Consider the following 26,113-nt stretch of genomic DNA (forward strand, 5'->3'; position numbering starts at 1 on the left):
TTAGCATGCTAATACGCTAAACTAAGACCACGCTTAACTAAGCATATTTTGTTACAGGCCAAAATAATAAATTGCCTTTTTGTGTCACACATACATTTGTTTTAGTACATTTCATTGATATTGAATACAAACTTAAAGAAGAACATTGTTTTCATTAAAAAACAGCTAAAAGATAAATATTAGCAAATACAAATGTGGGACTTTCTGGGAAATTCTCCTAATTGACGCAGTAAAAATGCTGGATTTGGAGTCTGTAGTCAGAGTTGTCCTTCATTAAAATTGTTTTCCCTGCAACCCAAAATCAAATAAGTAATTTCTTCACAATTTAGAGAGATTTTTTTATATGTACGGGAACTATAAAAAGATAATCTATTAAAATAATAACACCAAAACATTTAAAAACACAATACTTAAACTATTTATCATTATTTAAGCTGTAGGCCTAAATGTCACATTTATTTCTCAATAGCTATATATTTTGTGTGTGAGTGTTAAAGTGGCAGCAGAGGTCCGATACAGCGCTCTCACCATTATATATTTGTTTTGGTAGGATACAAACATTTAACCGCCAGTGTGGCAGATAGCCTTCTAAAACGTACCCTCCAAACAGAAAATCTGCCTGCATTAGGTGCTTGTTAATTTTAGACCCTGCTCATAAATGAGCATGTTGACATAGTCATTATGAGCATGCTGATGTTCATCAAGTCATTGTTAGTCATTGTGACAAATACATTGGTTTATTAAAAATGAAAAACATAAAAAAGGCTTTTCTACCTGGACAGCCCATCTGGGGGGGGCTTGGCAGAAGTAGAACCCCTTCAGCCTCTCGGTCACGGGACAGTTCTTGTCTTCAAAGTGGTCTACTATCGCCTGGCAGAGGAAAACACAGGATGACTTTCTGCAGCTGGGTGGGTTAATGCTTGTTATGTAGCCCACAGACAGGGAGGATGGTGTAGCACACCTACACTACACCGTAGTTCATGAAAGACAAACCCTACAACTGAACAATCCAAGTAATATACCAGTTTTTCTATACATTGGGTTAAACTAAACAATAAGCTGATTTTCAAAAATCTGTTTTCAGCTTTTCAACAGATTCAAATAAAAGATGATCCTCTCAGTTTAAAATGTAGAGACTGATGTGTACAATAGTCAGGAATGTCGGGAGCATTTAAACCAAAAACAGACCTGCTTTTTGGGTTCAAACTGTTGCTGTAGTGGTGAGGGTGTGTTGCCTCAGGTGCAGGTTAGACATCCAATCATCACAATCTTTTGTTGTGATGATTGGGAGGTTAAGAGTAGTATATAGTGTTCATGTTACAAAGTAATCCACCAGGAATGTTTGCGTCTTGTATTTAATTGGCCAACCTTGTCAGATGACACTCCACTGTGGTCTGGCAAAAGTTGAAGTAAATCTCATGACTATCAAAGACAATGTAAAAACTGAATGGATATGACATTACATTTTGTTTTGTGACTTGCTGTCAGAGATGGACTCTGCTGGGATACTGATATTTCTTCCTCAGGGGTAGGTTAGGTGACCCAGGGTAACTAAAAAGTTTGAGACAGCTGACACACCATCAGCATAAAACAGAAAGTCACAAATCAAGGTGTCAAGTTTATTTTCACACTTATAATTTAGCTCACAAAAAGGTTTTCACAAGAGAAAAAAATCATGTGGATGCGCCGACAGTGTTGTTGTAATTACTTAGAATTCCTTATGGGGGCGACAGACACTATGCACTATAGCTTGGGATTAACCATTAGTCAAACAATACTGCATTCAGCATTATGCTGATGTATGGTGTATTTCATTTTACGTGATATTTTTGTTGGTATTGACAAAAAAACATGGTGTGTTTCATTTGTTAAATAAACCTGAACCTTTCATAGGAAAACACTTCAAGTAGATAAAGTACGTCTAAGAAAATGACATCTATTGCTCACAATTTTACTCTCAGTACCTAGCCTCAAGTCTGAAATGTTTGAGTAAAAAAACAAGCACAATCCTTGCTTCATTTATTCATTTCAGCATGAGCACAGCAACTTTGTTCCAGCTAGTGGTTTGAGTCTTAGAAGCTCTTGCCTGGCTTTTTCCTTATCTCATAATCATGTCTGCATTAGGTTATTTGGAGCTGTGGTGGATCGATGGATTTGTTTGTGCTTAGGGTTGTTTGGAAAGAGAAAACAACAGTTTTTTAGAACATATTTTTCTGACTCTATTGCACATCTGATGAACAGTTGTAGATTTTTTATACATAATTATCTGACTATGAATCGAGGACCTTCTGTGTGTGTGTCCATTAAATATCTCGAGAAGCGTTCATCTGATCTACTTGGCGTTTGGAATTTAGAGCAGTTTGGACAGCGTTGATTATTAAAAAATATGAATGAAACTAAGCACCGGGTGAGAAAAGACCTGTGTGCAGCTGCGGGGCTTCAGGGTTTCACGGTTCTCAGTCAAGCATGTCTTCGCAGCGGGCTACCATTAATACGCCTATTCTGAAATGAATACCTCCATATTTCACCTGAGCGTTTCTGACCGTAGGATACAGCCTACTGACCTAACAACCCAACTTCCCTTCACTTCCCTCAACAAACACGAGCGGACTTCCTACAGGTCAGGAACATCGTCACTCTGCCAACTCCCATTCTAAGTTCTACCTTTATGTTTCACTGAGCAGTGTTCTCATTCCCAACCCCACGCTTTGTCCCTCAGCGTGAGTCTCTTACCTACGCACTAGTCTAACTGACACACAGAGACAGAACTCACTCACAATCCTTCCCTGAGTCTCTGGAGCCTGCTCCATTATGGAAAAAATCATAATTACAACTATTTTGGTCAATATTGAATTCACGATTATTTAACACGATTACTCATTGACTTTTGGAAAAATGTTGCCTTTATGAAACTGAAAACACCTTGAACTGTGAAATTTCCTGTTTTTTTCATTCAGAACACAAGACAAAATAATAGTATCCTTGCAAAAGATAATCAAAATCATGATTAAAGTTTGATTATTAAACAGCCCTACTGGACGGACCTACAGGTGATGTTCTGTCAGTCATCATCTTAATCTGGCCTCATATTAGATAACTGGCTGTGATTGGTCTGCCCAGGGCGGCTGGAAATCTGACTTACCGAAAGGGGGGCCGGACATATCTGCCAGAGCAAATCAAACACATTCATCTAGCTCCAGGCCAGGTTGGCCTCGTGATGAATATAGAAACCATCTTACCTGGGTTTGCATCATGGCTCTCTCCACACAACGGGAGCTCCCTTTCTCCAGTTTGGTCCGGAGGCAAAGCGCGGAGACTTCTACAGCCCAGAATTTAGGCTGAGACAGAATACACTGCAGACAGACATGAGAGAGACAACATGTATGATCATCCTTTAGATAGCACTAAATCATTCAAAATGCACAACTAATAGGACATGTATAGAATATATACATTTTGACTAGGGACAGACCAATTATTGGCCCCGGCTGATTATCGGCCGTTTTGCAGATGATCTGCATCTGTGTTTTATTTGCCTGATAACCGATAAAGTTAATGAATTAAAAAGTGCTCTACTTTGGCTCGGCTAAAGCTCTGTGTCTGTCCCTCTGCTTCAGTTTCACTCACCACTGACCCCCCCCCCACAACACTATCTGACTCTCTGTTACTGGGGATTATGTTGAAAGTTTATAATTTATTAAATAATTGCTTAAAGCCTTTAAACACAGTTTTGTGTTGGAGTTTGTAACATTCCAAAATCTTCATTTTGACTTAAAGATTTTCATGTTCACTGTAAGTGCATATCGGTTCCATATATCGGTTATCAGTTTCATTAACTACTAATAATCGGTATCAGCCTAGAAGAACCAGTATCGGCCGATCCCTAATTTACACAGCACTAATTCTACCAGTACAGCAACAGAATTGTACTACGTACAAATATTTCTATTTTGTTTCCACTTAGCAGGTTTTTTGTTTGCTGTTAAGATACCCTCAATGTTTAGTACTACTTCCTGCAAAATGTTTCATGATAAAAGCCTACCAGGAATGGTATTTCCACTTTTAGTAATACACTTTGAGCTGCTGAAAGATTTTTAATGTGTGCAGGCAATGTTGGGTTTTATTAACAGACTCATGACATAAGTACTACAAAGTGTGACAAACTAAACACTCCCAGCGTGATTAACCAGAATGAGCAGCAATTCAGGAGACAGGGGCCACGACCCCCCCTCCTAAAGACACACATATCTTCTTCAAAAATAAACCGTATGCTTTTCTGATCATCGGAAAGCTGACAAACAAAATCCACAATTTCAATACTTTTGGTCCAAAATAAATATGCAAATAAGGTGAGTTTTCCCTCTAAAATCTTATTTTGCAAAAAAACAACACTTAAACAGTAGTGCATTCCTGTAGGGCATTTTTTATTTGCATAATTATGAATGTAAACAGCAGCAACAAAATCACTGCTGATTGAGTTCATTTCAATGATTAATGCTAATGCTATTGTACTAGAACATGTTTACATGCTTTAATGTTTAAAAAAACACTATTTTTCTCATCCTAACCATGGCTGCTGCTCCTGTATTCACCCTCTGTCTGAGACGCTCTGTTGGAGCGCCTGTCTCTTTAAGAAGCCCAGTCTGCTCTGATTGGTCAGCGTTTCCGATTCACTGCATCTGTGCTCCACTCTCACCGTCTCTGGACCGTACATGCAGCAGGGGATGACTTTAACGGAGTCACCAAATCACCAATAAAGGCTTCTAAACCGAAAACCACTTTGGTAATCTTTAAGTATTACTGACTAAATTAGTGCTGTGGAAATGTACATTATATTGAATTTATCAAGATGACAGAAACATGGAAGAAGTATTGGGCTTGCATTAACCAAGGAACAGTAGAAATAGAAAGGCTCAGGTAACTCCTGCAGTTTTGCAGAATTGACTAAATCAGTCTGTATTCCACATTGGCAACTTGGGAGTGTCACAGGAAAGTTTTTAGCTTTTCCTATTGCACAACTCCATATTTAGCTTCCACACAGACACTGCATTCTGACTGAATTCCATAAGTGTATTCATTTCAGTATGCCCCTTTAGATTTAGAGTCTCTTCATTATCCTCCTAGTTCACACTACTGCATGAGAAGAGAGAACTTCCACAGCAATGAAGAGTGGGACTGGACTACCATTGTTAACCCTCTGTAGGTAAAAAAAAAACTGTAGAGGTCTTGACACCTGGTGGAAAACAATACACATAATAGTTCAATAGTTTCAGTTCGCACTGAAATACATTTTGCATTCCTGAAAAGCTCCGCTTACAGGAAGAAATAAAAAGAAAAACACACACAGAGCTAGACAATTACACATATAGTACAAAGATGAAGACATATCAACAGCCATGGCAAAGAACCATGTTACATGATCTCCTCTGATCCAGATCTTAATTGGCAGTACACTGGTTTTGGTTCAGCAGGATAGACTGATACACAAGACCTAAGTTCACTTTTATTCTCCCTCCCCACTTCTAAAACAACACAGGGCCCACTGTTTGCTGTGCTCTATAATGAGAAGTCATCTTAGGTGATAAGATCACCTGATTGTTAAAACCTACTACTGTATAGCCTGACACCCCTGTGTGCTGTGGTGACAATGTGCTGTATAATAGCTGGGGAGGCTTAGTGGAACAGCTTCAGATAAGCTTATTAAAGGAATATTACGCTGATCTCCTGACAGGTAGACACCAGGGAAGAGCACTCTCACTGTTTATATGAGCTCAGGTTTTGGCTCACTTTAATTAGAACAAGTTATACAACAATGACTTTCTATCTACAGTACATTCATCACCATGGAAATATGCACTTAATTTGATGCATGGTTTTAGGAGAGATGAACAAACACTAATGATGTTTGTGGATGCTTAGCGAGTCTTGCTGGAGTCATTAGTTCAACAGTAAATTGTCCCAATTAGACAGTTATTCCTCTAGCATCATCAATCACTGAGCGACTCAAATCAAATGATAAGGCACACTAAGCATTTGTCATGCGCCTGTTAACACAAACAATGAGGTCATTTCAAAAGCAATGAAAATAGTACAGAACTTTTTTTTGTACGTTAGTGTGATAGAAACTAAAATTGACTTCATATTTTTATTATTAGGATGGATTATTTTCTGCCGTGCTCAGTAACGCCATCAGTTAGTTGCACTGACCATCCACTCTTTATTTTTGGGGCTTTTCAGCTAAGGGGGTTTTAGATACAATTCAGACCTGCCAACCTTGAAGAAATTTTATGAGTACAACCCCCCCCCCGCGCACCCGACAGCCCGCCGCCAATGTACGCTCCACGGTTGCCCACCCACCACTGAGAAACCTATGAGATACCTAACACCATAATACATAATAGACACATGGCGTCTGCAATCTGAAAATGTAGGTGGAGAGGGGGGAGATTATAATAGGCTACTATGAGTAGGTCATATTCCTGCATATTGTTACAAATATTATGAATTATGTTACACACACACACTTCAAAGGAATACTAGATATATGTAATTTATATTCAATACATTGTTTGGCTCATCACTACCTCCTAGATTACAATACATTATTATTACTGTGTAGAGGAATGGAGTGGATGAATGGCTGTAGGTGTACTGAAACTACACAAATGTTTTCTTATATCCTGTCCAATTTTGTGCCCATATATATGTGTTATATTAGCCTCCTATTGGCTAGACTATAATAATAAATAGGCCTACGTACTTCTGTGTTAAAGATGAGAGTCAGACCAGGTTAACACAGAGCCTTCTTCTGATTACTGAAGGGAAATGAAGTCGTCTAAGTAATGATTTACTCATAAAGCAACTTTAAATAGGCCTAAAGCAACTACTAAAACAGCACAAGAAGCCTGGCAGAGACACGATTATAGGCTAATATATAACATGGGTCAGATATTTTCAGATAGGCTTTTCAAAGGTTGACATGGCATTATGTCAGTTGCCATCACATTGGCCTAGCAAATAGCCCTACTGTATGCTATGCATTATTAACTGAGCTCATCCCAGCTGGACTCCCTGTTATGATGTCAAGGTCATTATTTATGTTCATAAATTCAAGTAAGCTAAGAATAGCCTAACTGTTCCCTTTATCTTAGGTTAATCAGCACCTGGCCTATCTAAAACCTTCTACTTTTCTAGCCATTCCACCACTTTTCTAACTGCCCCCAACTAATGGGAAGGATGGCTAGCCTATTGACACTATGAAGGTTTTTTTTCTTATCATCCTTTTATTTTTAATATCATTATGTTTTGGGGGGTGGGCGGGGAGTATTTGCAAGAGTGTATGGCTGCAGCTGGAGACCTCCTGTCTCATGCTGCTCCCGTCTCATGCTGGGCATGTCCAACGGTAAATTCAGATGTTCAGAATAGCCTACGGAATTGTGAATTATTTTCTAAATTAATTCACAGATAAGTTAGTGAGCATGGGAGGCATGAGACGGGAGGTCTCCAGGCTGCAGCCATACCCGACTCAGTATTTGCGTGTGGGACTGTGTTCGTTACCTGTTGTCCCTTCGTGACTGATATCGATGTCTGTTGCGTGATGAGGTAGCCTGGACGTGTGGAGGCAGGGCCATCTCTCCTGATAGCTGTCAAGAAATCGCTGTGGTTTCCGAACCTTTTTTTGAGGCGGTTCAGCCATGACATACAAGCCCACAGTTATCTGGACAGCCTGGCTTGCTTGAGGCACTGAACTGAATTAAACGTGCGAAGCATTTAGCTAGGAGGGGCAGGTGGGCGGAGGGTTAAAATGCAGCGCTCTGATTGGCCGAAAGCTTTTCACTCCACTTAAACGCTGTGGCTCAGCGGCAGAATCAACGTCATATACAGTCAGGTCCATAAATATTGGGACATCGACACAATTCTAATCTTTTTGGCTCTATACACCACCACAATGGAGTTGAAATGAAACGAACAAGATGTGCTTTAACTGCAGACTTTCAGCTTTAATTTGAGGGTATTTACATCCAAATCAGGTGAACGGTGTAGGAATTACAACAGTTTGTATATGTGCCTCCCACTTTCTAAGGGACCAAAAGTAATGGGACAATTGGCTGCTCAGCTGTTCCATGGCCAGGTGTGTGTTATTCCCTCATTATCCCATTTACAAGGAGCAGATAAAAGGTCCAGAGTTCATTTCAAGTGTGCTATTTGCATTTGGAATCTGTTGCTGTCAACTCTCAATATGAGATCCAAAGAGCTGTCACTATCAGTGAAGCAAGCCATCATTAGGTTGAAAAATCTAAACAAACCCATCAGAGAGATAGCAAAAACATTAGGTGTGGCCAAATCAACTGTTTGGAACATTCTTAAAAAGAAAGAACGCACCCGGTGAGCTCAGCAACACCAAAAGACCCGGAAGACCACGGAAAACAACTGTGGTGGATGACCGAAGAATACTTTCCCTGGTGAAGAAAACACCCTTCACAACAGTTGGCCGGATCAAGAACACTCTCCAGGAGGTAGGTGTATGTGTGTCAAAGTCAACAATCAAGAGAAGACTTCACCAGAGTGAATACAGAGGGTTTACTACAAGATGTAAACCATTGGTGAGCCTCAAAAACAGGAAGGCCAGATTAGAGTTTGCCAAACAACATCTAAAAAACCTTCACATTTCTGGAACAACATCCTATGGACAGATGAGACAAAGATCGACTTGTACCAGAGTGATGGGAAGAGAAGAGTATGGAGAAGGAAAGGAACTGCTCATGATCCAAAGCATACCACCTCATCAGTGAAGTATGGTGGTGGTAGTGTCATGGCGTGGGCATGTATGGCTGCCAATGGAACTGCTTCTCTTGTATTTATTGATGATGTGACTGCTGACAAAAGCAGCAGGATGAATTCTGAAGTGTTTCGGGCAATATTATCTGCTCATATTCAGCCAAATGCTTCAGAACTCATTGGACGGCGCTTCACAGTGCAGATGGACAATGACCCGAAGCATACTGCGAAAGCAACCAAAGAGTTTTTTAAGGGAAAGAAGTGGAATGTTATGCAATGGCCAAGTCAATCACCTGACCTGAATCTGATTGAGCATGCATTTCACTTGCTGAAGACAAAACTGAAGGGAAAATGCCCCAAGAACAAGCAGGAACTGAAGACAGTTGCAGTAGAGGCCTGGCAGAGCATCACCAGGGATGAAACCCAGCGTCTGGTGATGTCTATGCCTTCCAGACTTCAGGCTGTAATTGAATGCAAAGGATTTGCAACCAAGTATTAAAAAGTGAAAGTTTGATTTATGATTGTTAATCTGTCCCATTACTTTTGGTCCCTTAAAAAGTGGGAGGCACATATACAAACTGTTGTAATTCCTACACCGTTCACCTGATTTGGATGTAAATACCCTCAAATTAAAGCTGAAAGTCTGCAGTTAAAGCACATCTTGTTCGTTTCATTTCAACTCCATTGTGGTGGTGTATAGAGCCAAAAAGATTAGAATTGTGTCGATGTCCCAATATTTATGGACCTGACTGTAGATTGCATAGAAACTGAAACCGGCAAAATGAAAGATGCAACAAAATGCGTACCTAGAGAGCAGCAAATCCTACAAGTGCACTTAAGGGTCAAAATGTGTGCCGAGTACGAACAATGTGTACATGTTGGCAGGTCTGACAATTTCACCATGATTCTAAAACAGCATGGAGAAAATGTGAAAGAATGCAGGCTTCAGGATCGGGCATACCCAGGCACAGATCATAGGAACCTCCAACTTAGATCAGGAAGTGTTTGTCCCTTAAAGTCTGGAATGCTGTTGAAAGACATTAAAAACGCCATATATCCACACACACCTTTTGGGAATAATTATCACTTTCAATCAGTTAGGAAGCCATTTTCCTGGTCCAGCCGGGGCATTTACACACTAAAAGATATTTTGGGGGGAATAGCGGTTTGTTATTGTTTCAGAAATCACATCTCAGTTTAATATTAACCACGGTCCTCTTATTTCTTATATTTACAATTAAGATCTCTCAGGACATATGGTGCACCATGGCAGTCTTCTGACTGATCATCCTTTAGATTTTTTAATCCATTTGCAAAGTCTTGTGGTTGGGTTTCAAAATTATGGAAATGTTGACTGTACTTGGGATAGAGAGCTTGGGACTTATTGTTGTCTACCATATTGTAATACAATATAAGCACATCTGACTGGGGGCCTGCTCTGCCGACCCAGACTAGTGCTGCTGGCACGTATATATGACTTTTAAAGTTTTTTTTAATCATTTTTTTATTGTCTAACTTTCATTGGTCTGTGTCATATGACTGCAACAAGTGTAAGCTGGGCTAAACACCATAGTGACGTATATACAAGGACTACTTCTGGTACTGATTGTTTTGGTTGCGTGGAAGCGGAGCTTCCGCTGTGTTACACCAGAGAAGCACTGCTGTTCCTTTGTTTCATGAGAACAATTCCTCCTGCTGGCCTCCCCCAGGATGTAACAACCGGCAGGAGGCAGACAACGCAGGAGAGGCAGAAGAAGGGGAATACGGCAGCGCCTCTGACAACGAGGAAACAGACCACCGCTGCCCTGTACATGTATGATACGTAAGACCATGTCAACACCAAGGTGTGCTGGGAATACAGGGAATCGAGCTATATGGGGTTTAGCTATATGGAGACTTGGCTCCATCAGGATATTTCAGACTCTCTCATCAAACTCGAGGGTTTCTCTCTCATACAGGCGAACAGAACAACACTATCAGGGAAGAGCCCAGGGGGTTAGCTCTGTCTGTTTCTGAATGACAGCTGGTGTAGCTACTACACTGGGAGGGAGACTGTATACACAGCTGACATGGAACTATTGGGTCCGTCACTGAGACCCTTCTACCTTCTTCGGGAGCAGGGGCGCCGCCAGGAATTTTGGGCCCCATGACAAAAAATCTAATTGGGGCCCCCTCTGCGCAGCTGTTGTCACCACATCTCTAGGACCTAACTGTCCCATCAAAAGCTTTACATAACTCTTATTAAAGGCTTGCAACTGTCTTGCTTCTTGTAGTTCAATACAGTTAATATGGTCTGTATCTTACATGCAGGCTCAGGTAAGCTACTCACTGTTTCCAACTGTCCAGCATCTAGTACAGACAGTAGGTTGTTTTAAAAAAAATATTATTTCATAATGATCATTATGTGAGAAAATAATTGTTATTAATATGTTTGAATTTCTGTCATTAATAAATATTTCATTTTCTTTTTTGTAATGGTAAAAAGAGCAAGAGAGAGAGAAATCCCCACAGACTCCCTGCTATGATGCTAACTGGCATGTCACTGAACACAATGTTGCTCACCTTCTTCACTGGGACAGGGAGGGGCTCAGGTAAGGGGAGACTGGGCTGCTGCTGACTCATCTGTTAAGTCTGCTAAAAGGGGCAGGGACAATGATTTAATATGAATATCTTGCTAAACGTTTCCCTGCACTGATTAAATGGTAATTAAATGTAGGCTAACACTAGTCTGTAGCTAGCTAGCTCATTTCACTATGGACATTAAGCCAACAGGTTAATACCACTCACAGACTACAGGCTACCCACCTTTCTTGGTGAAAAACTGGGTTACAGTTTGACACCCTTTCCTTTGTCTTACCTCTCTCTCTCTCTTTTCTCTCTCTCCTTTTTTGAAAACCAAATTTTGATTAGAGGTCGACCGATATGGGTTTTCTCTGGCCGATGCCGATCTTTAGGAATCAGGGTCAGCCGATGGCCGACTTATTTTGGCCGATATTTTGGCCGATATGTGCTAGTTTTTAAACCTCTATTTGAAAGATAAAATGTAACACTAATATACACAGAATTTCTCTACAAAAACATTTATTGAACACTTCACCAATCTACACTTGTATACTTCAATTAAAAATGCATCATGTAAAAACATACTGTATATTGTATAAATAATGTATGAAAAATATATTAAATAAACGAAACAGGTAAGAAGAAAATAAACTTTGTCAAATAAACTTTTCAATGAAAAAATAAAGTTTAGTGCACTTAGCAGCATTTATTAAACTTCTGAGAATACAAATCCTCAAGCTTCACAGAAAGTGACATATTATTATTAATCTCACACTATTTCCTCCTAACTCCTGTTGAATCACGTCAGACCAGGGCTCTCTAAAGTCAGTTCTTGGTCACCTTGTTTGTTAGATCATTGTTCATTTGGTGAAGTGTTGTATCTGTGTTTTGGGGGCCCTACTGTTACATGTCCTGTAGCACTCATTAGGATCTTATCTGAGCTCTGAGTTGGAATTTAAAACTCGTCCAGCCAATTTAATGAAATGAAGGGTTTTATTCGTGCTCGAGTCCATAGATGCAGTTAATGGATACAGGCACGGAGAACTGAAGGCTCTGTTAGCAACCATTAGCTCCGTTAGCGGTTAGCTCCGTTATAGGAGTGGATGAGACTTCCACAGACAGGGGTAACAACCAGACTCTGATAAATGACATTCGGGGAGCTTCCACAGCGCTGTGGCTACGGTGTTTTGTATGGTTTCATTAGTACAGTTAATCCCAAGGCAGGAACACCAGCAGCATGCTACTGCTAACGCTAGCATCTGATCCTGAAGTGACTGCGCGAGACACACAGCAAGACTTCACGAGGGGAGGGGCTGGAGGCAGCTGGTCTGGGTGCGCTGTAAAAAATGTCGCCTATTCATGTTTTTAACACTAGGCTGCCCGCAGATGTGCCTGCCTATTAATCGGCTTGATATACTGGGATATTGGCCGATGCCGATTATGTAAAAAAATGCCAAAAACCGGCCGATTAATCGGTCGACCTCTAATTTTGAAACATCGTGGTCACTGTAGTTCTGCCGCATCTACTGACTGCAACTAAAAACCGTCACAGAGTGCTCTAAGGCAGGACCAAACCATTTCATGCAGATACAGGGGGGGGTGGACGGTCAATATGGATGTTTACTTTTTGGTCAATGGGGATATTTAACTTATACTGTCAAAAACAAGTAAAAACAAAGAGATCATTCATTTTATTATTATATTTGAAATATATATACACTGAATGATGATGGTTTAATAATTTTATATTAGTTTTTACCTATTTTTGGGGCCCCTGTCAGTCATGGGCCCTTGGAATTGTCCTAACTTTCCCCCCCTATACGGCGCCCCTGGGAGGGAGTTTCGAAATGTTTTAATCTGTGCGGTGTACATTACACCCAGGGGGAACGTGGCAAAAGCTGCAACTAGAATAGCAGACTGTGTTCACCAACAATTGCAACGCACACTCAGAACCTCTATTTTCATTTTAGGGGATTTGAACGACTGCAGACTGGAACTAGCCCTCCCTGGATTGTTGTTGGCGACAACAAAGCTTTAGATAAATGTTATGGAAACATAAAAAATGCTTACACTGCAAAACCAAAGCCCCCTCTGTCAAATTCTGACTATAATACTGTCCAGCTAATTCCTACCTACAAGGCTGTTCTTAAAAGGAGTAAACCCCAGACCAAGACAGTGACTGTATGGGATAGAGATCGCATAGACACACTTAAAGGATCCTTCCTCTGCACAAACTGGGACATATTTTATAATCTGGAGATTGATGTGGCCACTGAACACAGTGTGGTTACCAAAAAAAATAATAGTGTACCCTAACAATAAGCCTTATGTAACTAAGAGCATAAAGGACTGCATCAACAGGAAAAAGATAGCTTTAAAAATAATGACATAGTGTAAAAATGGTGCAAAAGGAACTCAACCAGAGGTTGAAGGATGCCAGGAAGCATCACAAGGACATTTTAGAGCAGACTGTTCAATGTCAATGAGCTCTAAAAAGCTGTGGGACTCTGTGAAGGCAGTAACCGACATGAACACAACTAAGAAGCGCCTTATTACTGATGATCTGGAAAAAGCAAACAAACAGAATTACTTTTGAAAAACATGATTTTTTTAATTTATTTTTTGTAATAATGTAATGTACTGATACAAGTTGTAGTATTGTGGTTGACCCAGACAGGATTCAGTCCATTCTTAAACATATATGCACTAAGAAATCCACTGGCCCTCCTAAAGGCATGCACTCACTCCAGCTTGGATTTAAATACTGTTCCTGCCCTCTGGAAAGAATCCATTATAGTTAAACTGTGATGCAATGACATCTGTGACGTGACGTCCCCATTTTAGTAGTTTTAGTAAAAGGTGGCACATTTAAATTAACTTTTTATTTGTTCTTCCAAGTCATGGCAATCAGGCAAACCAAAAAATAAACATCATAATCAACACACATCAATAACTATTTATCCTCAGAAAAGTCCATACACTTTCATGGATATAGCGTGCCATCTCTAATGCTGGATTCCCAACTTCAGTTCCCCACCTTTTGGATCTAGTTCACTCCCTGCTCGCAATATATTTAAGTTTGTAATAAATCTTTTTTGCCTTCTGGCTCAGCTCTCTTTTTGTCACAATGGTGCAGTGCAGAAAATGCAATACCGCCTCCACTGCCACGATTCTCCCACTCCATTGTCCCGTCACTCGCACACAAGACCCCTGGTACTTGTACTCCTTCACTTGGGGGTAAGGACTCAGCTCAGGGTGGAGATATATCTCCACCTATTCCTGGGTCTTTTCCAGAGGCCTCCCCAGCTGGACGAGCCTGGCAAAACCACCCTAGGGAGGGGCCCAGGGGGCATCTTTACCAGATGCTGAACCACCTCAACTGGCTCCTTTCCACGCAAAGGAGCAGCGGCTCTACTCCGAGTAACTCACAATGACTGAGCTTCTATCTCTAAGGGAGATACCAGCCACCCTCCTGAGCAAACCCATTTTGGCAGATTATAGCCGCAATCTAGTTCTTTCGGTCATGACCCAGCCGTCTTGACCATACAGTAGCTGAGGGTACTGCTAGGTCCTGCAGATACTGAATATGACATAAGGTATATTTTCATGTTGGACACAACATTGGTGGCCTGAGTGTTAAACTTCAGCCGCCACCCCTTAGTGACTCAGTTTAGAGAAGACTAGGGGTGTAACAGTACACAAAAGTCATGGTTCAGTTTATACCCAAGTTTAGGAGTCATTTCTTATGGCATTTCTTATTTATTTCAAACAGACGATTCTGCAAGTCTCAAAGACAGACAAAATCCTCTTGCTGGGTACTGAGGTAGCATTTGGCAGGTCTTCCAGCTCCATTATTTCATTTGCGCTAGCCAAAGTGTGACTGACTCACACGCCAATCCACTTGTGCTAAACTCAGCACGTTGCCAACGACGTGCAGCTAAAAGCTTCTGACAGAACTCACCTTTCTGAACGTTGGTTCCACATTAATCTACTTACTGTGTATTCTGTGCACTTGACTGTGACCCCCGTACTGTGATGGTTCACTACAAATACACAAACCCTTACAGCCCTAGAGACAGTTATGTTTGGTAGCAGACTTGACTTGGCAGGCTGAGAACCTATTTGTTGTTAGGTGCTGGCTATGGTGATCAAAACTGAGCAGAAGTGAGAGGCATCCAGACTAGCTGCACAGTGTGCACTGAGCTGAGCTGGCACAGAGGAGACATGGCAAGCTGTGTCAGGTGGGAACAACAGTGCAACAATTTGTGACTTGGCTGTGAGTTTTCAATGGAATACAGAGATGATGTACCATCTCATTTGTCATCGCCTGCAGAAAACCGTACAAATAGTGATTTGGGCCTTTATTTACCTCTACTGTGGTAGTCTTAATACATTCAGTATGATGTACATTTCCACAGCACTGATCCCATCAGCAGATTCATGTCATACTCACCACTTTGCTCCTCACAGTTCTGTTCTCTTTAATAGTTTTTATTCAATCATTTTTTCAACTCCCTTTAACGTTTGTTGTTAATCACTTATGAGCTCCCGCCAACACCTCCATTACAAAATGTTTCCCATTTAAAGCCCCCCAATGGCTCAAAGTGCATAACTCCTCTCTATCATGATATACTTTAAATTGGACAGATCTGAAGTATTGAGTTTCATTGATGGTGAGTTAATAGCGAAAAAACTGCAAAGTAGAATCAAATGGAAATAATTAGTAAATAAAACAGTAATTATGTTAGAAAAGAAAAATGGACTGTGTTGTACTGATGGACTTAGTGGTGAATTAACCATGTGGGTCATTATAGTGGGTTAAACGCCTTATATGGCACAATCCATCACTTTATTTGTTGACTTTTAATTTGAAATACATGCAGAGAAGGTTACGTTTTATTGACAAAGGCTTTGAAGCAATGGCAAAAAGAGGTAACTATTAAATAACTATTAATGCCTTTTACCTGGCCTTTATAAGCAACTGGCCTGAATTTGTTTGCGCTGACCATTTCCATTAGTTGTGACTAGAATACACACTTTTTGGGAGTATTTACAGTACAATGTTTTGCAACTAACATTCCAATGTACAAGTACACTTAAACAGACAATACTAATACATTTGAGAACTGAATATTTCTGTTCTCAAATGCTGTGTTCAACTGCTTTGAATTTCTATATATCATAACATACATATGATACAATAACACACTGCCAAATTGGAAGGAAAGCGAAGCTGGACTGATAGATAGATTTACCATATATACCAGCCACAACAACTCCAGGGAATTAGATTAACCTTCCTAGCTTCTTATACTTTCTTTCTAAATTGGGATTTCCAAAATCCATATTTTTCCTTTACAATGGACATGATCCTTCATCTCAGTCCTGATTTATGAGCCAATCAGGCTGTGGACAGGGATCAGACAGACAGATGAGACCTGTGAGGATATGGTTTACGGTAATGCCTATTGGTCTTAAGGTGGGACCTGGACATAAATGGGATCACTGAATCCTCTGTTTGCCCTCCAGCAGCTGGTGGTGTGCTGATCAGCTGTAGTAATCCATTTTCTTTACTGACTGAACCCTTTGCTGGTTAAAGCAGATGGCCGGCCACATAGAGCCCGGTTCTGCTCGAGGTATTTTCCCGTTAAGGGGAGGTTTTACCTGCCGCCATCGCCAAGCACTTGCTCATGGGGGAATGTTGGGTCTATAGTAAAAAAAAGTGTTATGAAATAACTTCTGTGATTTTGCACTGTATCAATAAAATTCACTTGACTTGCCGAATGATCCCTGTGCACTCTGCCCAATCTGGATCAATGGAAGTACATTTATTGAATAATTGCAGGACAACGCAGGATGTCCCTCGCATTCTGCTCTCTGCGTGTTTCCGTTCACTGTGGGAAACGGCAAGCTTCGAGCTACACGCTGAAAATGGCAAGTTTTGAAGAACATTTGGACGGTGCAACAAGTCAGGTCTGCTTGGTTCTTTCAGGGAATGATTGTAAAGATTTACTAAGAATATATTTAGGTCGGAGATACACTGGTAAGAGCCAATGAGGTTTAACCATGCATCAGCTCATTTAAATAGCTCACGTTACTGGATTGTGTCAACAGTTCACTTCATTTAATATTGGATGAGGAGTTTTCTTTTGCAGGGTGCAAGTGTTCCACCAAAACCAGTTCCTTCCTGAGACAGCAGCCATCACTGTGTCCGGAGCGCTGTGGGGTAAGGTCTGGCAATGCTAGGCTACACTCGACCTATTAACTCTCAAACCTTTTCTCTATAACAAGATCTGGAGAAAGTCCATAACTGTTTGGCAGGTAGATATTCCCTTGATGATGACATACTGTAAGCTGATTCATTTTCATATTAATGGTTAAGGATCATATAGACGATGTCTTTTTAAACTGTAACCGACAACTGTTGCTGTATGAGTGAAAAGCTCGGGTAATAACGGACACATCAGCACTAGGTCCAGATGGTTGTCCAGGAAAGCGACAGTTGTCATGGATCGATGAAGACAGCTAGACATGTGACAACCATCTAACCAGCCTGCAGATTCCTGGATCTACATGTAGGCTGGGAAGATGCCTGCTCACAGAGCCAGCAGCTGCCTGCAGCCTTTTATCCTTTGCAGTAACAATACAACAAACGCTGCCAGCTCATTGTTCGAACTGAGCTTCCAGCTGGAAGGACGCATGATAACTACGGTCCAACTTTTCAGAAAGTGATGAGCACAAAACAGGCCACATTTTTTTTTTTATTATTGATATGGATAATAGATAGCATCAATAGCTAAAATATGGATGATTAAACAAGCTGGACTTACAGATCAAAATACAGGACACAGGAATTATTTTTCAGTGTTTCTGAGATAATGTATAATAACAAATAATGTATTGTATAGTTTATTAATCACCAGTGGGGATATTACAATTTATATGGGCTGGACTGCACCAATCTTTCAAAAAGAATTGCTATTTTATGTTTCACTTTTACTACGAAGTTCACACCAAAACATCATTTATTCATTGAGAAGGAGAGTCTGTCTGTCCCTCTCTCTCCCCCCCCCCCCGTTTCACATTAGATGATAGAAACTGATGTAGGCTAAACACAAACATTTCATGCAGCAACAGTGAAGTTTTCATGTAGTTACTGTAATTGGGCCGGTGTACTTTTTCGTTCATTTGATTTACGATGTTGAAACAAAAAGAGTGGTTGGGAAATGACGTAAGACTGCTCCGGCGAAAGCCTCGTTTTCATGAGCTTCTGGGGCTAGCTGCTAACTAGCTCGGAAGCTAACATCTTAGCAGGTTGCTAATTAGCCAATGCTAAAAAGTATGAAAGTACTAGTTCCCCTGCTTTCTATCAATATTCCTCGGTATTTGTCTCTTGGTGTAGTTTGCTAACATGCTCGTAGACATGTAAATTAACTGTTTGCGTGCTAGCTAAGTCAACGGTCAACACCTTTTATATTGTAACGTGAAAGCTGAAATGGCGTTAGCTTCAGCTAAACCACAGCAGTAACCTGCACTGCCTCGTTAAAATGCAACTTCAACCCTCGGATATAACGGTAATCACGTAGCGATTTTACTGTCTAGACATCTGTATGTGTGTTCCACCTTTTGAAATATTTAGATTATATATTAGGTGTGTTACTGCGCAGGTCATTGAGTGACGGCGAATATCTGAGGAGCATCTCGTATGATTGTGAGTTCTACTGAATCGCCCCTTTGTACATTTGGTTGTAACGGAGACTGAATTCTTGCTGTTAATGTGAAAGTCCATGATAACGAAACAACACACCATTCTACTGTTGAGGGCTAAATTAAATGAAATATGGCTCGTTTTCCGTTTGAACACACTATCATCTTTAAAATGACCCATTTTTCAAATTTGAATGAAATTTACATTAAAGAGGTTGTAAGGCATTGTAAATGTTCAGAGTCCGGATGGCTTTCTTATTTGTCAGTCCTTTTAAAGTTTCAAAATATAATTTCATGTCATTTTTAAATTGGTGAATATTCGGTTTTCTTTCAGACCATTTACATTTATGGATATAAAATGTTCCAAATAAAATTAAAAGATTCAAAATGAAAACATGGCATTTAACCAAATCATTTCCTTCATAGTAAAAAATGCTACCAGGCTGTCTTGGTCCGTTTGAGCGTATGGGGAGTGACCATGGATGTATGAAGAGAACTGGATCCATTGTTCAGCTGGAAGCCCCGTACGTTCCATTGAGAGTGCTCAAAAGTGCATAAAGCAAACATGGAGCTCGGCTCTTCCGCGTTGACTGGCCCATGACGTCACGATGGACACACGCACCAGCAACAGTTTGTTTGTGTTGTCGTAGCAACCGGTAGCAACATGCTCGTTCATGAGCTTGTCTCTCGTGTCTCTTACAAGTGGCGAAATCATGAACTCACCGTTTTCATTGTCTAAAATATGTACTAATGTTAAACATTGTATTTTCACTGTTCCTGATCGTTTACATCCATCCATCCATCTTCATCCGCTTATCCGGGGTCGGGTCGCGGGGGTAGCAGCTCCAGCAGGGGACCCCAAACTTCCCTTTCCCGGGCCACATTAACCAGCTCCGACTGGGGGATCCCGAGGCGTTCCCAGGCCAGGTTGGAGATATAATCCCTCCACCTAGTCCTGGGTCTCCCCCGAGGCCTCCTCCCAGCTGGACGTGCCTGGAACACCTCCCTAGGGAGGCGCCCAGGGGGCATCCTTACCAGATGCCCGAACCACCTCAACTGGCTCCTTTCGACGCAAAGGAGCAGCGGCTCTAATCCGAGCTCCTCACGGATAACTGAGCTTCTCACCCTATCTCTAAGGGAGACGCCAGCCACTCTCCTGAGGAAACCCATTTCGGCCGCTTGTACCCTGGATCTTCTTCTTTCGGTCATGACCCACTGATCGTTTACATGCTTATCTAAATAAACGATGGCTGTATTTAGACAACCAAGGAGATTTAATTATTATGTCGTGCTACTAGCTACTAGCTAGCGCTAGTTAGCCTGCAGTTTGGTGAACAAAGCTCATCCATGGCTTCATCCCTCATCCATGTTACAAGCTTTACAGCATACAGCCCTCGGACGTATCATAAAAGAGAACCAAAGCCATGTCATCACTAGCTAAGTGTGTTAAAAACATGACGTTTTAAATACGACCCTTTAATTGTTCGGGCTGGTAAGTTGATGTACCCCCAAAAAAGTATCCGCTGAAATATAGAAGTTTCTTTTGCCATGCAAAGTCTATGTGAAAAGTCTTTCTGGGCCATGGGGTGCAGTACCACCGTTATCCGCTAAGCCCATGGTGGCTTTAAGACATGGCGCTCTTCCTGGGGGCTTGGGAGTGACGTAGGCAAAGAAAAATGGCTGACTAGGATGTGGGCGGGGCTTGATGTCAAGCCCCACCTTCCCGCAGGTACCCTATATAATCATTCTATCACCCCTTTAAGCTGCATTCTCTCTAACTTCCAGCAGGGGGAGACTCCTCTGTTTATAAAAAAGAAGTCTGTTTCTATAGAAGTCTATGAGAAAATGGGTCTACTTCTCACTGGATTTATTACCTCAATAAACATTTTCATAAGAAGTTTAAGGACTCAATCGCTAGTTTGAAGTCTTCTTCAATACAGCATGATGTTCATTTTGTAAATGATGGTCCCATTTATTCTAAAATAGAGGATAAAGCAGGGGATGCTTTAGGACCTGTCAATCAGGCCAGAGGCTTATTACTTGCTAATCATGCTAACACTGGGGACATTACAATAGACCTCAACTTGTTTTTGGATGTTGTCCGTGTTTTCATCTCAAACTTTGACCCTCGCACTGTGTGTTCTCTCTTTACCAAAGTTAACTGGAACATTAGGTCGCCTAAAAATGTCTCTCCAGCTTTTGATAGGACCTTGTCAACCAAGGCTAGCTAGCTGGCGCTAGCTGGTAACTTGAGGGAAAGTCTGCAGACTTAGGGTTATGGTGCTGTCCATAGACTGAAACGGGCTGATAATGGAGACACAGCAGCAGACTAGAGAATGCAATTCATATTTTCCCATTTAATGATGTATTATTTTACCTGCTAACATTTAGAATTTTATTTTTATGACCCAATCCATTCATGTGTATGTCTTGGTCCTGGCTGTGTAGTGTATTTTGCCCTCTGCATGACTCTTCTGCAAATATGAGCTACTTTATGAGAGCTGCAGTGATTATGTAAACCCGGCCTGGTATTTGAAATGCGTGCGGTAGGCTAATCAGAGTTTTATGGTGGTGTTATATTAGTAATGTTAAGTGCAAAAAAAAAAAAAAAAAAACTAATAAATCTCTGTTCTGTTGCTGGCTCGCTGAGTGGGAACCTTGGTGTTGGCGGTCGGTACTATGAAATAGAATCCAGCCGGCACCTATGCACAGTTTCATTGGGTTTAACAGTAGACATTTTAGTTAACTGAAAGGATAAACCATGTTCTTTTTTTCCTGCTTTTGGCTGAACCTTTATAACGATGATGAAGAAAATACCAAACAATCAACTAATTGCCTGTGGACACTCTGGCACACATTGATTGATTACACTGATGTGTGAAGATGAGTGTTTCCTGACCAAGAGAGAGCCAATGCATTGTGTATGCAGTGTTTCCGCTAGATTTTTTTTCAGCAGTGGCGGGGGGTGTTGGACGTCAGAGTACGGGCTTATCTGCTAATGTAAGCTACCGACCGTTACCTTGAAACCATCCAGAAAATAGATGGTACCGTAGGGTGATTTAACGTCAGCGCTCATTTTACACACAGTTTAACAACAAAACTAAATGCTGAGTTAACATTACTAGCTCCATTTTTCATGTTGGTTTGGAGCGGTATGCACCCCCACTAACCTGGAAAACGGTTTTAAATCAGTAACGTTACTACAGCGTGTCGGAGGAATACACACAGACTCCTGCAGCGGCGAGTCAGAGGCAGAGGGGACATCACAGCAGCGTGGCTAACGTTAGCTTCTGGTCTCATCTGGGTCTGATTAAATTGGGGTCTGGGACAGTAAATTCATCACAATGCTATTTTCCAATAAACTGTAGCTGTCATATTTCATGGGTGTGAGTGCGGATTTCATGTCGTGGCTTTCGTCGCTGTTTATCACTTATTGAGTGAAGTAGTACTCGCCCTGTTGTTTATTTGGTTGCCATAACTTCGCGAGTGACGTCCTGTTACTGTTCCAGTTGCTCTGCTCACCCTAGGGGGAGAGAGAGCTCAGCCTAGGGGGGAGAGAGCTCACCCTAGGGGGCGAGAGAGAGCTCACCCTAGGGGGAGAGAGAGCGGATGACAGTTGCTTTGAGTTCAGTAGAGCAGACGGCGCTACAAGTTTATGACTTTTCATAAACAGCTGAAGGAGCGGTTGTGCGCGGCGTACATAGGGGAAACCCTGTTGTGCGTCTGCCCTATTTCTGATACCGTGGCGCTGGAAATTTTACCATGGCGGACCGCCACTATGCTATCAACATAGAGGAAACACTGGTATGGTTTACTCAGAACAGGATCTGGTATTCTTAGGGAGGTATGATCTAATGTACAGTAATGTTATCACGTGGGCAGCACCAGACTTCTCAGTATAGAAAAGAAAGACAAAGACTTTCTGAATCTGGCAAAACTGCAACATGAAAAGATGACTGCTGTCCACTGAGAGAGAAAGGAATGGATAAACCAGGATCAAGCCGAACCGCCACATGGAATTGACAACGTCTGAAGATTGCCGTCCTCAGAGCCGTCCACTGTGACAAAGGATTTCAGGTGTTAATGAGTTGATGATAGATGCTTGACTCTAAAATCCGAAATAAGAATTAATAAGCGTCGATTAATAAGCTTTAGACCAAAAGTAAGATCTCCCATAACACTTAAGGCAAACAGTAAAATGCATAATCCTAATTGTCCATGCCATCCATGCTTTTAACATGCTGAAAGTAGTCACTGTGGTAATTGTAGCAAACAGAGTGAGAGCTCCTTTTAATTACTTCTTCAGTTCCACTCACTCTCTTCTAACTTACTCTTCTTTAATTAACTGACATGTGTCTGAAAAGAGTGGGAGCATCCAGGCAAGAGAGGGACAAAATATTTGCCTCAGCAGGACAAAACCTAAAACTCAAAGAGTAAGGTGCTTCACAATTGGCAATGCTTTCATTCAGGAGAAAATTAGATATTTCACAGGGGTTAGGTCAGGGATGATCACTGATCAGTTATTCTGTCAACCTTGAGACTACTCTGATATCATTTGAAATACGTCTTTCAGCCATTCTGTGTTCCAGACACCCAAGGTTGAGCATAAGGAACTGCTTACAGTTTTCTCTGAAACTGGCATCAGCGTTTCATATTATTGAAGTAATATAGTGAGACAAGGAAGACCACTGCTGTTGTAAGTTAGGGTGATAGTCTCTACAATCCAGTGAGAAAGCCGCTGTTGCACAGGTTTGAACTTTTCTATGTAAAGATTATTTTTAGGGCATTTCAGGCCTTTAATTGACAGGACAGCTGCAGTAAGGACTGAGCCTTTGTACATTGGGCGCACACTCCACCAGGACGCCCCTAGACCGGGCTCTGCCCCTGGCCCAATTAGCAAAACAGACAAACAATTGGTCACATAAAAGCACACCCTGAGTATGGTCTATCTAGGTGCATAGAACACGCACCGGGCACAGGGAATGCAACCTCCTCTGCTCCTCGGATGCCAGAGGAGGAGGACAGAAGCTCAAAAGCTGTAGAGCAATAGGTTGTAGGGATAACATTAGGCAAATACGCCGCATTCGGTTGTAACGCAACTTTGGAACCATCCAAAGTGAACTGGGTACAAGAGGGATGCACGGATAAAGCATGAAGGTCATCTACATGCTTTGCAGAAGTCAAAGCGAGAAGTAGTGCAGTTTTATGTTGTAAGAAATAGACTAGAAATAGAAATAGACTCATAGGCTGAAATGGAGGTCCATAACGAGCCTTAAGCACCAAAGCCAAATCCCACGAGGGGACACTGGACCTAACCACAGGACTCAGCCGACGGACTCCCTTCAAGAAATGTATGATGAGAGGGTGGGCGCCTGGCATCACCCCCTCTAAGCCCACATGACAGGCACATATAGCTGCTAAAGAAACCTTAATCGTGAAAAAGGAGAGTCCCTTGTCCAACAGGTCCTGCAGGAAGGTCAAAACATCCACAACAGAGCACTGAAATGGGAGTACATTTCAGTCTTGACACCACTGCTCGATTGGCCTCCATTTATAGGCATATAGGCCTCTAGTGGATGAAGCCCTCACACTTTGGATCGTTGCCCCCACACTTAGGGGCAAACCCTTGGCTACAATATTGGACCTCTCAACAAGTAGGCATGCAGCTACCACAGCTCTGCACGCAGATGAACCACCTCCCCTCCTGCTTGGGAGAGAAGGTCCCTGTGGAGAGAGAACCAGGGCCTAGCCGCCAGCAAACTGATTATCTTGGCATACCACGACTAGATGACTGAATGTATAAAACATTTCACTCCAAACGGAGCTTTCTCTCCCACAGACAGCAGTTATTCTCAACTGCCTAAAAACAACTCGCCACATTCCGCTTGAAATTCCTCAATTAGTGATGTCATTGATGGAGAAAGCCAGCCCAGTTTTTCACATGTGCTGCCCATTGGTGCTGCCTAAGCAGGCACAGTCCGCCCAGTGGCTTGTTTGAATTTGGTTGACCAATCACAACAGAATGGGCCAGCAGACCAATCAGAGCAGAGCAGAAAAGGCGTATAAGAGGGGCTCTTTACAGTCACTTTTACCAAAAACAGTACAGGTCCAAGGAATGACGTACATAATGTGTCTGTGTGACCGAAGGTTGAAACTACCGATATTTTAAGGCGTCAGTAGAGAACATGTATACAAAAAATACAAGGAAATCATGATCAAGTATTTCTGACTTAGTTTTTTGGGCAATAAGACAATCACAAAAACAATTTAAAAAAAAATTACTCACAGATGTGAAGGCCAGGAGTTCCTCTTCAGTCAGTTTGTGGACAGGATTATTCTTCTGGAAGTCAGTGCTGCAAGACAACACTCTTGGTTAACAGTATATACATTATAGATATACACACACACACACATTTTATTTTCTCTGTACATTGCATATTCTTTTTATTCCTAATACTGTGCACCTTTGGACATCCCCTGGAATATGTATTGCCCATTCCTACCTAGCTCTTTAATTTTAAAGTTACATTGTACATAGTTTTAATAGTATTTTTTTATATACCTTTGTATTGTAATTTTCCTTTTTATGCACCAAAACAAATGTCTTCTGATTCAGATTTGTCTCCATAGGCTTAGGCCTGTGGAGTGAATGTAATGAGCCTACCACCTCACTGCCCACACGGAAACTTATGTAGCCTATTATTAGTGCTGTGTAGAATGGTTGTCACTTTACACAAAACCGTTTTATAGCGTTATAGCTACAAAACATCACGACAGTGCCCGTTTCCACTGGACAGAGGGAAGTTTGTCCCAAAGCTATATTTATACCCTACACCATTGGTTCCTAACCCGGGGTACGTGTGCCAGGGGTACACAAATGGACAAAAACAGAAAACAGATCATAAAGAGTGTGAGGGTTGGGGGTACGTAGGGGTACAAATGTCATTCAGCTGAGAGTGTGACTCCACACAGAGTTACACTGGTCAGGGAGTGGGAGGGTGTAGGGGCCCGATGGGAAGAGTCGATATAAGCAGCTCTGTGAAGCTGTGCTTTAAGCTAAATGCTA

At 41.5% G+C, this 26,113-nt stretch overlaps 1 protein-coding gene across 1 annotated transcript in view; it reads right to left on the reverse strand.

The window, feature by feature from the left end:
* Positions 1 to 26,113, reverse strand: part of ttc27 (tetratricopeptide repeat domain 27) — a 97,702-nt gene that overhangs the window by 19,289 nt on the left and 52,300 nt on the right. Inside the window, exons 9-11 of the mRNA XM_078273225.1 lie at positions 25,334 to 25,400; positions 3,240 to 3,353; positions 775 to 870 (exon numbers count right to left, since the gene is read on the reverse strand). Of these exons, the coding sequence (XP_078129351.1) occupies positions 775 to 870; positions 3,240 to 3,353; positions 25,334 to 25,400 (277 nt within the window). The remainder of the gene's footprint in view (positions 1 to 774; positions 871 to 3,239; positions 3,354 to 25,333; positions 25,401 to 26,113) is intronic.

This window comes from Sander vitreus, chromosome 17, assembly GCF_031162955.1.
Source record: "Sander vitreus isolate 19-12246 chromosome 17, sanVit1, whole genome shotgun sequence".
NCBI lineage: Eukaryota > Metazoa > Chordata > Actinopteri > Perciformes > Percidae > Sander > Sander vitreus.